The following is a 17,014-nucleotide window of genomic DNA, read 5'->3' on the forward strand; positions in this document are numbered from 1 at the left end:
CGTTTCACAGCGATGCTGATGCTGGGTGTGATCGGGATGTTGATCGGGATGTTCTCGCCGCTTCTGGCCCAGATGACCTCCCCAAACCCGTCACTCTTCCTCACCCTGGACGAGGCCTCCTGGGTGGCGTCGTTGTCTAGTCCGGCGCGTCTGGTGGGTGCGATTTTTGGCTCAATCGGCGTCCACTACCTCGGAGGTAAAAGGGCGATGCTTATCGCGGGATGCCCTCTGCTGCTGGCTTGGGTTTGCCTCATCCTGGCTGACTCGGCAAAATGGCTCTACGGGACCAGCTTCGCCCACGGGCTGGGCATAGGGATCGCGTTCGTCAGTTTTCCCGTCTACCTCGGCGAAGTGAGCAGCTCAGCGACCCGCGGCGCTTTGGTGTCCTTCGCCGTGAGCGGGTTTCCTCTGGGCTCGTTGATAGGCAACGTCTTGGGCACCTATCTACCAAAAACCACGTTCGGCTACATAGCTTTGGCGCCGACAATCGTTTACATCGCCATCTTCCTATGCGTCCCCGAATCTCCTCACTACTTTGTCAGGATGGGCAAATTGGACCAAGCCGAGAGGGCGATAAGCCGGTACCACCCGAAGGTGGTCGTCGAGGAGGAGCTGGAGTCCTTGCAGAAATTTACCTCCGAATCGAATTCGGTAACGGTCGGAGACCGACTGAGGGAATTGATAACACCACGAAACAGGAAGGCTGGAGTAATAATTCTGCTACTGTACTTCTTCATGCATTTCAGTGGTCTCAATTCCATTATTTACTACATGGAAATAATCCTGAAAACAAGCAAGGTGACCGCGATTTCTCCCGCGACGGTTGTGGTCGTGGCCAATGTACTTGACTCTGTCGGCGGATGGGTGGCAATGTCTTTGGCCGATCGTTACGGACGGAAGCCAATGTGGATAATCTCGGCTTGCGGAGCTTGCGTATCCATGCTTTTAACTGGAGTAAATTTTACTCTTTTGGCCAATGGCTATAATTCTCACGAACAGCAGTGGGTGCCGATTATTTGTATGATCAGCTTCCGGGTGTTCCTATTCGTGGGTGTCTTCTCTCTTCCTAGTATATTTATGAGCGAGCTTATCGCACCGAATGTGAAGGGCGTGGTGGTATGTTTAGCCAATATTTTTGCGGGGCTCGTCGCCTTTGCTTCAACGAAAAGTTATCAACCTTTGCTGGATGCCTTCGGCGAAGCTTTCGTATTCTACTTGTATGCTGTTATCATGCTTTTAGCCCTTATTTTTGGCATGACGTTGCCTGAAACAAAGGGCAAGACCTTGCAAGAGATTCAGAACATGTAAATTCAAAAATAGCATTACAAGCTGAAAATAGCCTCCGAAAAAAATCTGCGTATTGTAACGCATTATATGAATCTCAGTTTCATTCAATTCTAATATTGTTTGCGTTCGAATTCAGTAGTTACGATGAATCAGTAATCATTGAATGTTGAATCTGTGTTATGCAGTGATTTGTGAATATGATTATTTCTGAACTTTAAATTGATAAATTCAAAAAGTAGTAGAACTTCAGTTCACTAGAAAGCAACCGTAGCGGGTTGAGTCATTAAATGTAACCGATGTATCTTATCTTTTTTAACTACCTTACATATATGTACGAAACCCAATGTCTCTCTGCCTGTCGTTATCTTCCCCTTATAACTCCAGAACCACTGAATCAATTTTGATTTTTTTCTGAAAATAGCTGCAATAAACTCTTACAGATAGAGGAAAGTTATGTTAAAGAGTTTTCAAGGCCTCTATGAGCTGTACAAAGAAATCCGCCAAAGCATAAAGATACTATGTCTTAAAGTTTCGCCAGAAGAAATACTTAAAAATATTTTCGGTTGGAACCGCAACGGCCAATTATTATATTATATATATTCTATAATACACGCGGCTCGTGGACAAATTTTACTAACTGCAAGTTATCATAGTCAATTCCTGATAATCTATAAGGTATTTATAATTTATTTCAATTACTGAACGAGTGTATGTTAAAGAGAGAACTGTGAGACCAATTGAGGTGAATATTGTTCTTCAAAATTATTTAATCTTGAGTATTGTTACATGATAGCTTTTCTGCTCTTATATCAAATGAAAGTAAAGCGAGTCGAAAACTTGAATTTCATTTCCGCAATGTATCTCATTTTTTTACTGAGTAAGAAAATCCCGCAAGTTGCACAAGTTATGTGAATTACCATAATCATACATTCCAATTTAGGGTTAAAACGAATAAAAACTTTCCCTGCAGCTCCAATATTCAAATATCAGTAAGACAAGCGTCGAAATACGTGAGCATAGGAATACACTAGTTATCCGAAGTTTAGGGAAAGTTGTGTAATCTTCAAATATTTATCGGTCGTGTAACGCGACCAGTTCTAAAGCGACACTAGGCAGGGATATATAAGCAAATTGCTTACGTGCCCGCAGGTGGGACCGTGAGGATTATAACTCATCTAAAACTTCCACAGGTGGAACCAGTCACATGATTTTGTGGCGAATAAGATTCACCAGAGCAGAGGAAAACCAAGTACAACTTCCGACAGAGTTCCTTCCGATCGCAAAACTCTTTTGTCGATAGACGAATTTAAAGGCAAAGTGCATCGAGAATTCGCGTAAGACTTTTGGGAAGTACGAATTTATTTTGAAATTATTAAAAAGTACAACGAAATATTTCGTTATTCTTTACGTTCAACAAAAAATACTGGGTAAATGTGTTCTGTTTATATAATGTAGCGTGTTACCATTTCACTATTTTACTCATTGGTGCATCTGTAACGGGGTTGATCCTTATATATGTATAGAGAGAAACTGTAGCGGGCACACTCTGCACTAATGTGACATTTCACACCCGCTGATGTAGTATGGTGTGAGCTACACACACACACACACTCACAGAATCTCACAGAAAGGTGCCTACAAACCGGAAGCAGCGGGTCCTCGGTAATTGCAGCACTACATAACAACGAAAAAAATGGAATCCTTTGAGTATCGAAAGATTTCGCCCCTCTATAGTTCACCGTGGCTTGATACAATTATAATCATCGAATACTCATTACAGACAACCGATAATCTATTGTCGTCTCAATAACGAAATTACAAAGCTGCAGGTCTTTTTCACCCAGAGAGAAATAGACATTCTCACGTGAGCTGTCGCACGGCACTGGGCGTTTAGTTATACGTCTTCATTCAAGTGTGCGTGCCTATCGGTGTCCCTGACAGTGTGTGTGTGTGTGCGTGTGGTTACCAAACGAGTGATTTTCCCAAATTCCGAACCCACGGGGTTTTTACTATTTTATGAACAGTACTTTAGGTAGAAAGTGCCTAAACTGAGAGTTTTCCGGCGAAATCGATGTCTTCAGGAACTCGAGCCGTATGCCCTGTAAAATTCTGCATCTCGGAACATTGGCTTTTCGGGACTCTGTGTATTCGACCGTACAGATTTTCTCAACCTTTCGTTATTCGCGGTATGAGCGTAACGCCGCCCTTTAGACAAAAATCGCAATATACATAACTGTATGGGTAATTGTGACTACGTACTTTACCGATTCGCTCTTTGAAATGTTTACTATCGTAAGATATACTTATAATTAATAAGAATTTATTTAATGCGTGAGAAAAATATATTTACGTTGAACAATATCGTGAAAAAACGGCACAGTGCACATTACGCGAGTTAAATCATCGAATCAATTTTTCCCATCACGTTGCCGGACTTTACTCGGAATCTATTAGCTGACGGTAAGTGAGATAGCCGTGAGCCTTGCGTGAGGCCGAGTAAGATTGAGAAAAATCAGCGTAGCGATATGCCTAGCGATTTGTAACATTATTTGTTTATTTCACATCAGATTTATCAATCGTCACAGGTATCGATAATTATTGCAAACGGTAGTTTGGCTGGCAAATGATCCGGGCATGGAGACCTCAGCGAAAGCTAGCTTACAACTCACAAAAGTGCAACGCAGTCGGGCGGCATTAATTATAGAAGAATATAAAGACGCGGGTTGAACTAATAGTACCGGAATAATATAAATTCATGAACAAATGGAAAAATTCCTCACCGCGATAAAATATATTTATGAACGTTGGCGATGGTCAGATAGTCGTAGTAACACGCGGTTGACTTGCACTTGACTTATTGGCGACAGAACATGAAGTCAACTATCGGATCCTGATGCATTATAGAGTGTATTTGAAGGAAATAATTGACTTCGTGTCAACCATATGATCACGAATGTCCCCCAAGTTGTCAATTTACAAATAATAGCGTACAAGTCGACTGTAAATTGATTTGCCGTCATCTATAAATGGTCGAGCAAAGCTTTAAAATTTCCTTGTTTATACGTATAGTTGTCTAGACTTTGAACCGCAGAGCGTCAAATTTCAACTTGATGTCGCAGTTATCCGTGTTACCTCGTATTTAAGTCATCGTCGTCCCTGACATCAAATGAATGATATCTCCCGCTTCGTTTCGAGGCACAAAACACTTGGCCATCTCCGGACATGCTTGATCAGTCAGAAAAAAGATATCCCAAGGAGAGGGATACGATTATGGCTGAAGAAATATTGCCAATGCAAATATATGATTGCAATCATCTGAAATATACCTGGCTGACTTTAGTTCTTTTTTCTCCGTGAAATTAAGTCATCCATCTATTATGATAGTGTTGTTCAATGTTGCCTATCTAGGAATATTAAATTATGCATTCGTATAATCGCACTGGCAATTTACAGCCGAGTACATAGATAGACGTACCCCAGAATGAATTGCACCAGGGAAGGGAAAATGTGTCCACCGGCTAATAATCACGTTGGTTTCCTCGAGCGTTAGTTCAATACAGCTTTGAACCTCATACAGGACGGTGGCTACTAAAAAATCCTCTATTTATTACTTGTTGTAATTTATCCTGATGGGAAACGTGCCGTTGATACAATCGTAAATGTCAAGCTTGACCGAAGATTGAAGTGACGATATTTCTCGTGAGGTCAATTTATAGAAATTTATTACTTCGCTTGTAAACACTGAAATACTTTCCCATTGGCGTGTCTGCAGCTGCAATCGGAAATGTGATGGGATACGATCGAATAGAACATTGTGATGAGTGAACCACGCAATTGTGACGAACGAGGGTATATCGGATTGTCATTAGCTCGTTCCATAATTTGATCAGCTACTTGAAAGATTCCGCATATGTTTTTAGCACCAAGTGAAGAAAAAATTTAAAGTATATGGATCATACATACTCGTGAGTCGTATAAATTACGGTCAATTATAACTTTGAACTGATTGCTGTAGGCAACAGCGCTGACGGAGATTTTCATCTTGTTACTCATGATTTTTAGAGTATAATCTTAGAGACTAAAGCCGCTGCGCGCTGATCGATATCTTCTAGGTTCCATGCTTGCGTTAAAACTGGTCTCGCGTACGGAGTACCTTGATTTTAGTATCTTATTATACTTTACAACCATATTTTATTCGAGCAGGATTATTGGTTCGGAGCCCTACCGAGTGTAAAATCATTGGAACCGCGATCTGTACTAATTCAACTGACAGATAGACCGCAGCGACATTAGAGGATCGTTACAAAGGGCACGTAGTTTTCGATGTTCCGACGCCTGTGGAAGACGAAATGGCTGTCGCGACCGACGGAAATATTGTGGTACCAGTGGATCGGAGGAATAGGATGTAAGTGGAAGTAATCAAACACGGCATTCCTCAGCTATCGCGTCGTATTACCGAATATTCGTTTCGCAGCGATGCTGATGATGGGTGTGATCGGCATGCTGATCGGGATGTTCTCCCCATTTCTGGCCGTGATCACCTCCCCGAACCCGACACTCTTCCTCACCCTGGACGAGGCCTCCTGGGTGGCGTCGTTGTCTAGTCCGGCGCGTCTGGTGGGTGCGATTTTTGGCTCAATCGGCGTCCACTACCTCGGAGGTAAAAGGGCGATGCTTATCGCGGGATGCCCTCTGCTGCTGGCTTGGGTTTGCCTCATCCTGGCTGACTCGGCAAAATGGCTATACGGGACCAGCTTCGCCCACGGGCTGGGCATAGGGATCGCGTTCGTCAGTTTTCCCGTCTACCTCGGCGAAGTGAGCAGCTCAGCGACCCGCGGCGCTTTGGTGTCCTTCGCCGTGAGCGGGTTTCCTCTGGGCTCGTTGATAGGCAACATCTTGGGCACCTATCTACCAAAAACCACGTTCGGCTACATAGCTTTGGCACCGACAATCGTTTACATCGCCATCTTCCTATGCGTCCCCGAATCTCCTCACTACTTTGTCAGGATGGGCAAATTGGACCAAGCGGAGAGGTCAATAAGCCGGTACCACCCGAAGGTGGTCGTCAAAGAGGAGCTGGAGTTCTTACAGACATTTACCTCCGAATCGAATTCGGTAACGGTCGGAGACCGACTGAGGGAATTGACAACACCTCGAAACAGGAAGGCTGGAATGATGATTCTGCTACTGTACTTCTTTATGCATTTCAGTGGTCTCAACTCCGTTATTTACTACATGGAAATTATTCTGAAAACAAGCAAGGTGACTGCGATTTCTCCCGCGACGGTTGTGATCGTGGCCAACGTCCTTGATTCCGTGGGCGGATGGGTGTCGATGTCTTTGGTCGATAGATATGGACGGAAGCCAATGTGGATAACTTCGACCTGCGGAGCTTGCGTATCCATGGCTTTAACTGGAGTAAATTTTACCCTTTTGGCCAACGGCTATAATTCCTACGGTCAGCAGTGGGTGCCGATAGTTTGCATGATCAGCTTCCGGGTGTTTCTATTCGTAGGCCTCATTCCCATGCCGAGTATATTTCTGAGCGAGCTTATCGCGCCGAATTTGAAAAGCTTGACAGCATGTTTGGCCAATGTTTTCGCGGGGCTCGTCGCCTTTGCCTCGACGAAAAGTTATCAACCTTTGCTGGATGCCTTCGGCGAAGCTTGCGTATTCTACATGTATGCCGTTATCATGTTTCTAGCTTTTATTTTTGGCTTCATATTGCCTGAAACGAAGGGTAAGACCTTGCACGAGATTCAAAACATGTAAATTCAAAGGTGGGATAATGAGCTAACAATAGCTTTCCCAGGGTCCGCGTATTGTATACTATCAGTATATTCTTAAATTATTTCAGAGATCATTTAATGTTGAAACTGTCTCATGTTGTGTCTTGTAGGATGATTATAAATTTGAAATTGATATACTTAAGCAGTGGTAGACCTTCACATCGCCGGTAAGCCACCATACGGGCTCAAATCTTGACGTGAACTTTGCATCTCCCTAAAACGCATCTCTGGTGCAAAAACCTTTCGCCAAGTACGTTAACAATATAGTCATTACCCACAAAAATACCTTCTTTGACAAAAAACGTATACATATAATCAGATCATACAAAAAAAGATTCAAATCATGTACTACTGTCAAGTACACGTCTGTTAATTCACAATAAAGGCAGGATTGAAACTGAACCATTAGCTTCCACATCTCCCTGGAATCACACTGCTGCCGCACTGGGGTAACACTGACCTTAAACTTGTCCGACCACTAATGATAATTAAGTATGAATAAAAAACATAATAACTCACATATTGATAAAAACCCAGACAAACAAGTTAAATTAGTACGTGAAACTTGGTGGGCTTCTGTCAAGGCATGAAGTATTATACATGAAATGATAAATTTTTATTAAATTGAGATATTTTGGCTCTATCATTACACATGTGAATAATGTAAAGATATAAAAACTTCTTGCTATTTATAAACGCCAACTTCAGGCTAGTATATTAGCGTTCTATAAACTCACAGCCAGGCAGCCAGGCTGACTGCGTAAAATATATTCTGATCGTGAGTGTATTGGTGCAAGCCCGTTCGGCCTACAGGTGTCCGTGAAAATGCAGCGTACAATGCATGCTTTTTGACGACTTTATCGATCAAGTTATCATAGCTCGTTCGCTGTTGGCATGAAGATTGCTCATAATTCAATTTTATGAATGGACGAGTGACTGATAAGACAGATCTGAGAGTAATCAAGTTGAGTATTGGGCACCAAAAGTATTTAATCTACAATTATTGATACAAAGGAGCGTTTCTTCTCTGACTGTTTGTTATTTTGAATGACAGTAAAGCGAGCCAAGAAATTAAACTTTATTTACGTAACGTGACTTGTATCTTTGCCGAATGAAAGGATTCGCGTAAATTTTTAGAATTACTTGAAGTACCATAATCAAATTTCTTCATGTAAGGTAAAAACGAGCAATTCTATATCCTGCAGCTTCAGTGCTTATAGGTAGTGGTGAATGTAGGCATTGCAATACGAGAACATAGGAATATTCCAGAATTATTTGAAGTTTAGGAGAGTTCCCTTTATCCCCAAATATTTACCACATGTAGAGAGTGGAAGCTGACCTTATTCAGTGATCAGCCCCTCTACTGTCGCAGAATCCTAACTATTCTGTCCCATCTCTCTTGACAAGTGTGATACATTTAAATATATTCCCAGTATGATACAACTTTATGATTAAAATGGGTTTGCGATATTTCGTCAAGGGATATAGAAAGAATGCTAGAGTTAACAAAGAACACTCTTTTTTCCAATCGCCAAAAAATCCAAAAATATAAGTATTAAATCTATAACATTTACGATGCAATATTGAGAAATGAGGTTATTTGGTGACGTCATTTCGATTTTCTATTGTCCAAGTAGTATTGTTTCTGTATTCTATAGTTAAAGTAGTATTGCAGATTAGTTAAGTCGAGTAAAAAAGTAAAATGTTATAGTTTGGTATCTCATATAAGCTTATGGAACAATGTTTCCTAGATCTGCAGTATTTGAGTGGGGATTAATTATTATTTTGCATAGCGAATTTTCAAAATTAAACTCGTCGAAAAAGTCCGACAATAATGAAAAGAAAATGACCAAATTTCTTAGACCAAAGCAAATAAAGCCAGAGTAATTAAAAGCAATATATTTGAGTAGTTTATAATCGAATAATTACAAAGTAATTGAACCGAAAACAGTGAGAGAAAGATTTTTTTGTCAGCAGTTTTGTGGCCAAATCTAACATCGAAAGAGCAATAACAAAAAAATATATTTTCATATATGCGTACTTTTATCGTGATTCAGTAACTTCTACAGTGTTTTATTTCGTATCTCGACGATTGTAGAGAAATCTTGGAATTTATAGCTTGTTAATTGCATTAAATAATCCAATGTTTAGATTATAGTATACATTCAGGTTTAATGATTTAAAATAAAATAAAGAAATATACATTTCATTGAAAGTATTAAATTCTCTTAACAGTAAAAGGCAATATTTCTATGTAAATAAACGTATTAGTCTGTGTTCAATATTTTATATTATGGTATATTTTAATGATATAACAGAGTGCGAAATAGTCTGTAATTTCATTAACTGTCGTTTTAATTAAACAATTTTGAACTAACACTGTAATATGTTATATACTTACATCTCTACATAAATATTTGAAATGTCTGTACAGTGCAGTAAAATGGGACCCAAATAATATGAGAAATATTTGTATTGTTAATATTGATTCGCTATTTCATTGGATCACGAATTCTAGATCTGAGATTTCAATTTTAGCGGTACATTCAACATTAGTTATGTCACTGATACTCCAGAGGGCGTAGAATTCTAATTGCACTGCTGCCTTATAACCAGCTTCCACTCTCCGCCTTACTCTTAGGACGCACAGTTCGAACCGCGATCGAACAGATTACAATTAACCGTTAAGAGGTAATATTATTTTGCGTACACGAAATCAAGGTTTATCTAATCAATTTAATTAAGAAAAATGAATTAAAATTTTTTTATTCTGTTTCTCATACATGTTAACATAATTCTTGAAGTAGAAGGGATTTTTATTTTCTTTTATTATGTTAAAACCAAATGGCGGTGAAGTGGCTAATGAAATAAAACGATGTTTTTCAAGACGGGCAAACAACTAGTGCCTTCAATTTTCAACCGATCAATTTTAAATTCTTACTGTAATTTTACTTTCGTAATTTGTCATTGATTTTTTTTCAACATCAATTACAAAAAGTAATTGGATACTGCCCAACACTGCACTCTACATACAGAAGTATAGATTTTTCTAAAATGTGGCGATCGGTGCTACTTTTCAGACTCAATTTCAGCTTCAGACCTTTGTTCGTGTCACTTCAATTTGCAGTTTAGTATTTTTTTATAACTGGTCGAGGATTGGGATTTCGTAACAGGAAATTCCGAACCACCACAATTCGATAGCTGAGCTACAGCTTTAGTATTTACCGATGCCTTGTTTTATTTTTGCCCTTCACTTTTGCAAATTCAAGGTTGCCGAAAAAGAAAAAGAAAAAACTGCGCAAACATCTATGTCTTCTACCAATTTACTGCTCGATGAAAAATTAATATTCTGATAGTGACACTGCTTCAACAGCACCTCGTTCCAGCTGTTTACAAAAATTGACAGTAAGAGAGGTAGCTGTAAGTTCTGCGAAAAATCGAGTAAGTTGCCAATTGCGAAAAATCAGCGTAGCAACAAGCCTAGCGCTTTACAAAATTATCTATTCATTTGACATTTGATATTTCAATCGTCGCGCATCGATTACCGTGAACGTTAATTTGTGGCTCTTCAGTGATTCAAGCTCTGAGGCCGCAGCGTCAAAACAACTTAACGATTAAAACGGTCAGCTGGATTGGATTCGCACGGTACCAGCTGACAGTGACATACAGACGACCCGACGAACTCCGGCAATGGTCAAGGGTAAATGAAAGTCCACGGACACGACGATTACCGATCATTTCCGAAGACAGTCCAAGTGACCAGACGGAGATGACCATCGACTATCGAAAGGACAGGAGTCAATGAAAAGTCTCGAGAGGACCTCGGGCGGTATAAATAGAGGTGCTCCACAAGGCCTCCTCAACAGATCTCAGGTAGAGCGCCTAGTTCTCTTACCGCGTATGTGGTGACGCTTATTTAGAGCCCGTTCACAAATTTAGCTTGACTTGGAATTTTCAAGAATAGCCCTTAAATTCAAATGATAAAGTTCGAAAGATTTATAGAATCCACGATAGCGGGGGATTTCGAAGATCAAGAATTGTTAAGATTACTAGTCATTCATGGAGTAGGGTAAATTGTGAACAGAACCGATAAATACTGTACTCTTTGAGTTTAATTTTTTTTTTTTTATTTTATTCACTTTATAATTTGATTTTGTGAAACTCCCAACATTACAAACCAACTTTTTTACAAAACGTAGCCCGGTAGGCTGCCACGGCAGTCGTTTTGGTCTGTAGTTCAGCTGTTGTAATTGATTGAATCAGGTGTTATCAGCTACGGTTTGTTAAGCCAAGTCTGAGCAGGAAGGCAGCTCTGGATATTCCCGAGTCTGCGAAACTTACAAAAAGGTCAGGGTGTTTTCGGGTCGGCAATACTGGCCCTGCTTTCGACCCTTTTTAGGATGTGCTATTTATTAATTAATTTTATCCAACCAGGCAGACATCCGCACTAACGTTGCGTGCTCGTAAACCATTGCTTCGAGAACAGTCAGCACACGTTATAATGCAGGCAGCATTGATTATAGAAGAAAATATATACGTGGGTTCAAGTGGTAGCACTGAAAAGAACATGTGCCACTAGACGCTGCGAATTCGAATACACACGGTGAAATCCAGCATCGCGATAAGATATATTCGTGAACTTCATTTGTCCAAAGTCGTTGCGATGTGCAGAACATACATTGCTGTGAGCAGCAGGATTTGAGCGGTATGATATGTATATATATGTATATATATATAATACATGTATTCTCTAGTCAACTTGAGCAGATAAGCTGTATATATCAAATTTTTATGCCCACGTGATGTGATGGATCGTATTAGCCTATGCACTCGGCCCGAGTAATTGCGCCTAGATATTTTCAGACTCTCTCACCTAATCTGCAGTACTTATCAGTCTCTCAACACAGCAGCGAATGCGCTCAGTCCGCTAGTGAGGTGCAGGCAGAGCGCAGATTAGTCAAAATTAGTAACAGCGGGTCTTGTGGCAATTTTGAAAGCAAGACGCGGGTCTGTCGAAATTAGTGACGGTTTTGAAAATCACAGTCATCAATTTTGAGAGAATGATCTTCCGTTTGACTTCTCCTTTTCCCAACGATACGTTGTGGCTGCAATGGATCGGAGGTTTCGCAGGTATGTGGCAGTGGGTTGACATATTATTGAATGTAATTTTTCACCGCCTTTGCATAATTCATTCAACATTGATACTCAATTTCGGTGTCCCGCAGCCATGATAATGATGTTCGTAGTTGGCTTGACAATCGGGTGGGCTTCGCCTTACTTGGCTCAATTTTCGACTGAAGATTCTCCATTTCCTGCCTCAGTCGACGAGGTTTCTTGGATCGCGTCGATCTTCCAGCTCGGACGGTTGCCAGGAGCGGCCCTCGGTTTTATTGGCAACCAATACTTGGGCAGCAAAACTACAATGATCGGAAACGGCTGTGGACTAATGATGTCCTGGATTCTAGTTATCGCAGCAAATTCTGTAGCCTGGCTTTATGTGGCAAGGTTCATTTGTGGGGTGGCCATCGAGGTAGCTAGCATCAGTTTTCCTTTATACCTTGGAGATATTTCAAGCTCGAATATCCGCGGTGCATTAATAGCTATGACGCTGAATGGTTTATCCTTGGGGATTCTGACCGGTAACATAATGGGTGCTTACATCTCGATGAGAATCTTCGCGTGTATAAGCCTCGTGCCAACAATCTCATTCGTTCTAATTTTCATATTGATACCTCAGTCTCCGTACTATCTGACAAGTAAGAGCAAAATGCAGGATGCGGAAAAGTCGATATTAAAATACAACCCAAAAGCAAATATCTCCGTTGAAGTCGAAACCATCAAGCAGTTTGTGGCCACAACAAGTGCCGTGACCTTCATCGATCGATTACGCGAGTTTAACATCCCTCGAAACCGGAAGGCTGGATTGACAGTTATCATCTTGGACTTGTTCGCACAATTCTGTGGACTAAACCCCATAGCGACTTACATGGAGACCATCGTAACGAGAGGTATGGTCACCGTCGTCACACCTTCCATTGTGCCCATTTTAGCAAACGGACTAGGAATCGTAGCTGGATTGCTTATGATGTATTTGGCTGATGCAGTCGGGAGAAGGAGGATGTGGGTCTATTCGAGCTGCGGAGTTTGCCTAGCTATGACAGCGCTGGGCACACACTTTTACCTTTTGAACGATGGACTAGATCCCAAACATTTGCAATGGATACCGATAATCTCTATGATTTTATTCACGATCTGTTTCAACATGGGACTCAATTGCATTCCAGCCATTCTTCTCAGCGAGCTTTTCGGAGCAAACATCCGAACTTTAGCCGCCTCCATCTCCTGTGCATTTGCGGCTGTGTTTGCATTCACCTCGGTTAACAGTTATCAGTACCTGCTAGAACTTATCGATGAAAGTTACATCTACTGGATGTATGCAATCTTGATGGTTGTATCCGCAATCTTTGGACTCTTTTTAGTCCCAGAGATGAAAGGAAAAACGCTCAAGGAGATTCAAGATTTCATGACAGAGAAGTAAAGCGTGATGGATTGCAATGATTCTGCCCTCATTAGTCATTTCTCTGTGTTCATTCACTCAGCAACTGGCCGTTTTAATCAATTTCACCAAGTACTTCAAACTATAGTTTACGTTATGAAGCTATGAGGTGAACGAAAAAAAATTGAGATCTCATCGCTTGTGAAGCTTTTCGATGAACGTGTTACAGTGAGAATTGTGATCATTAGACATGATAACATATAAATAGATGCTTTTTTTTACTATGTAGATTGAATATCTTTCAGATGGTGTTTTTACCAAAGGTCATGTAAGATGGAATATAATAAATGAAAAGTGCAAATTCTTCTCACCGAATCTATATCCAAGCAATAAGGATAAACTTCGAAGTATATCATCATGAAGATACACAAGCGGCCAAGTCATTTGAATATAGGTATGTAAATGTTGTGCATACGAATGTAAGTTTAACAATTTAAATTGTTCAATTCTTTTATCACATACCTATTGACAATGTCACTTGACTTTTCCGTTTTCGTCTTTTTTTAAAAAATCCGACGAGTTGTTACGTACGAATTTGTTGAAAGTATAAATCCGTTTCGTAATCTACGGCCCATTGTGTTAACATAAAACGACGTTTGATTATACGATGAAGATAAACTCATGAGTGTAAACTTTTATCGTGGGCTGCTCAGAAATTCCCAAAAGATTGCGAGAAGTACCAAGTTTATGTAATTGGACATGACATGTATTAAAATGATTCCCACAATATTACAAAAAATATGCTAAATCATAGCATGCTGCTGACAGCAGGATAAGCTGGAGCTTCCGGAGTTGTATATTATTGAAGTCGCAGGCATAAGAATAAAGCAGCAGAGTAATAACACGAGGAAATAATACACAGAGTAGTTTTTGCTCCAAATATATTCTTTAAAAGTTTCGAACTAGGCGTTGCAGCCTTGTATCAGTTTTCCTGTTTCTCAAAAAATGTAATCAACGGCTTCAATTTGAACCACTCATGGCAATGCGGCTTAGATTTTTGCATTTAATTTTCGTATTTTATTACAACTTTGCTTTGATACAGTTTGCAGGTTGATCAAACAGTGCATATAAATGTATCTGATACCTCTGTGTGATAAGACATATCGGTAAATGGCTAAAAGATATGCTGATACCTATACAGTGCCCAAATTTAGATGAACTTGGTACTCTTGTCAAATTACATAGATAAGGTGTAATATAAATGCTATGTACGTGTATCACGTAACAGCCCATTGCAGATGCATTAACCTTGATAATAAATGATAAGTACACGAACCCGCAGATTTTTCTACGATACAACCGGATATAATACATTAATACGTAATCAGTTGGTCCGCACCTCTGGAAAATACATCTGCAGTTGCAGTCAAGAAACCAGTCTCATATACCACATTGTGTATCAGCGTAATTTTGAATCTCTAGTCTTCAATTTTCACAGTATGGTTTTAAGCCTGAGTCAATTATTACCTAACGGCACTTTCTGGTTGCAATGGGTCGGAGGCTTCGCTGGTGAGTGAAAGCGAATTAGAAACATTTAAGGCTTGATTCTTTCCAGTTTTTTCTCTGGCATTTATATCGTATTCGTGTATTACGCAGCGATGACGATGATGTTTGTGGTTGGCTTGGTAATCGGTTGGGCCTCGCCTTACTTGGCTCAATTTTTGACTGAGGTTTCCCCATTTCCCGCCTCAGTGGACGAGGTTTCTTGGATCGCGTCGATTTATTTCTTGGGGCGGTTACCAGGAGCGGTCCTTGGTTTTGTTTGTAACCAATACTTCGGTAGCAAAACTACGATGATCGGTACTGGCTGTGGTCTGCTCTTTGCCTGGATCCTCATCATCGCGGCAAATTCCGTAAGTTGGATTTTCGTGGCCAGATTTATTTGTGGGGCAGCAGCCGAGTTGAGCAGCATCAGCTTTCCGCTGTATCTTGGCGAAATTTCAACGCTCGAATATTCGAGGAGCTTTGATAGCCATGACGGGAAACGGCTTATCTCTGGGAATTCTTGCCGGTAATACGATGGGCCTGTCGATGAGAACCTTCGCATTTATAAGTATCGTGCCAACTATCTCTTATGTTCTTATTTTCATATTGATACCTCAATCTCCTTATTACCTCACAAGTAAGAGCAAAATGGAGGACGCTGAAATGTCGATACTGAAATACAATCCAAAGGCAGATATCACTGTTGAGGTGGAATCTATCAAGCAATTTGTGGGGGCAACAAATACCGTGACTTTCGTCAATCGTCTTCGAGAGTTCAATATCGTCCAAAATAGGAAGTCTGGTGTGATGATAATAATATCAGGCTTTTTTGCACAATCCTGTGGACTGAACCCCTTAGCGGCTTACATGGAGACCACCGTGACTAGAGGCATGGTGACCGTCATTTTACCTGCTACTGTGCCTATTATAGCAAACGGCCTCGGAATCGTGGCTGGATTGGCGTTGATGTATTTGACCGAAAAATTGGGACGAAGAAAGATGTGGGTTTTCTCGAGCTGTTGAATTTCTGTAGCTATGGCAGCGTTGGGCACACACTTTTTCCTCCTCAATGACGGAATCGACCCCAGCCCATTGCAATGGATACCGATAATCTCTATGATTTTATTCACGATCTGTTACAACATGGGACTCAGTTGTATTCCAGCCATTCTACTCAGCGAGCTCTTCTCAGCAAACATCCGAAATCTAGCTGCGGCCATCTCACGTGTGTCTGCAGCTATCTTCAGTTTCACCTCAGTCGAAATTTACCAATATCTTCTAGAGATCATTCCTGAAAGTTACATCTATTGGATGTACGGAATATTGACGGCCTTATCTGCAATTTTTGGTCTAATGCTGTTGCCAGAGATGAAGGGAGAAACACTCACGGAGATTCAAAATGTCATGACGGAAAAGTAACTTTCGGATTCTTATCTTTTTACGGTCACCGAGCATATGATCGTGGTTCGCGATTTAACATTTTCGCTGCCTCTCAGGAACTTTACATCGAATGCTACCTTGTAAGGTGCAGTGTCCTCGATACGGCAGGGATACGCATGCCTGTTAATAAGATTTTACACGTAGATCGGGATAGTGGCAGCAAATTTCAGTCCAACTCGGAAAGATGTTCCAAGCTAACATGACATTGCTTAAGTTAGGGAAGTACAAGGTGACAAACGAATCAACGTAACATTTCTTGCAAAAATTCCCGTTGGACGTGTTGCGGTGCAAAATATTGTGATCATTAGACATCGTAAATAATCGTTTTTTACGACCTATTTTTTTTTTTTTTTACGTTTTTCGCAACTTTCCTAATAAAAGTGCTGAGATTGAAAATTGTGATTATTTTATGCATCTAAATGAATGATTTCTTAACAAATACGTGGCATGTGGCATT

The 17,014-nt window shown here is 40.6% G+C and overlaps 2 protein-coding genes across 26 annotated transcripts in view; both read left to right on the top strand.

The window, feature by feature from the left end:
• Positions 1–17,014, top strand: part of LOC107224656 (facilitated trehalose transporter Tret1-like) — a 75,217-nt gene that overhangs the window by 10,472 nt on the left and 47,731 nt on the right. For 8 of the 24 annotated variants that reach the window (XM_046733726.1, XM_046733725.1, XM_046733724.1 and 5 more), the window contains one exon: positions 11–2,677. The exons of 6 other annotated variants lie outside the window; for them this stretch is intronic. In XM_046733726.1, the coding sequence (XP_046589682.1) occupies positions 11–1,308 (1,298 nt within the window). In that variant the 3' untranslated portion in view covers positions 1,309–2,677. 10 more of the 24 variants (XM_046733720.1, XM_046733715.1, XM_015664795.2 and 7 more) reach the window with 10 other exon arrangements.
• Positions 11,229–14,864, top strand: LOC107224655 (facilitated trehalose transporter Tret1). Of its 2 annotated transcripts, XM_046733713.1 has the most exons (5): positions 11,229–11,423; positions 11,511–11,781; positions 11,940–12,206; positions 12,302–12,606; positions 12,814–14,864. In XM_046733713.1, exons 3-5 carry the CDS (start codon positions 12,137–12,139, stop codon positions 13,612–13,614), a joined length of 1,176 nt encoding a protein of 391 aa, XP_046589669.1. In that variant the 5' UTR covers positions 11,229–11,423; positions 11,511–11,781; positions 11,940–12,136; the 3' UTR covers positions 13,615–14,864. The 2 variants fall into 2 exon arrangements, with proteins under 2 accessions (XP_046589669.1, XP_015520279.1); XM_015664793.2 differs by having other exon boundaries at positions 11,230–11,423; positions 12,302–14,021.

The sequence above is a fragment of the Neodiprion lecontei genome, chromosome 3, assembly GCF_021901455.1.
Source record: "Neodiprion lecontei isolate iyNeoLeco1 chromosome 3, iyNeoLeco1.1, whole genome shotgun sequence".
NCBI lineage: Eukaryota > Metazoa > Arthropoda > Insecta > Hymenoptera > Diprionidae > Neodiprion > Neodiprion lecontei.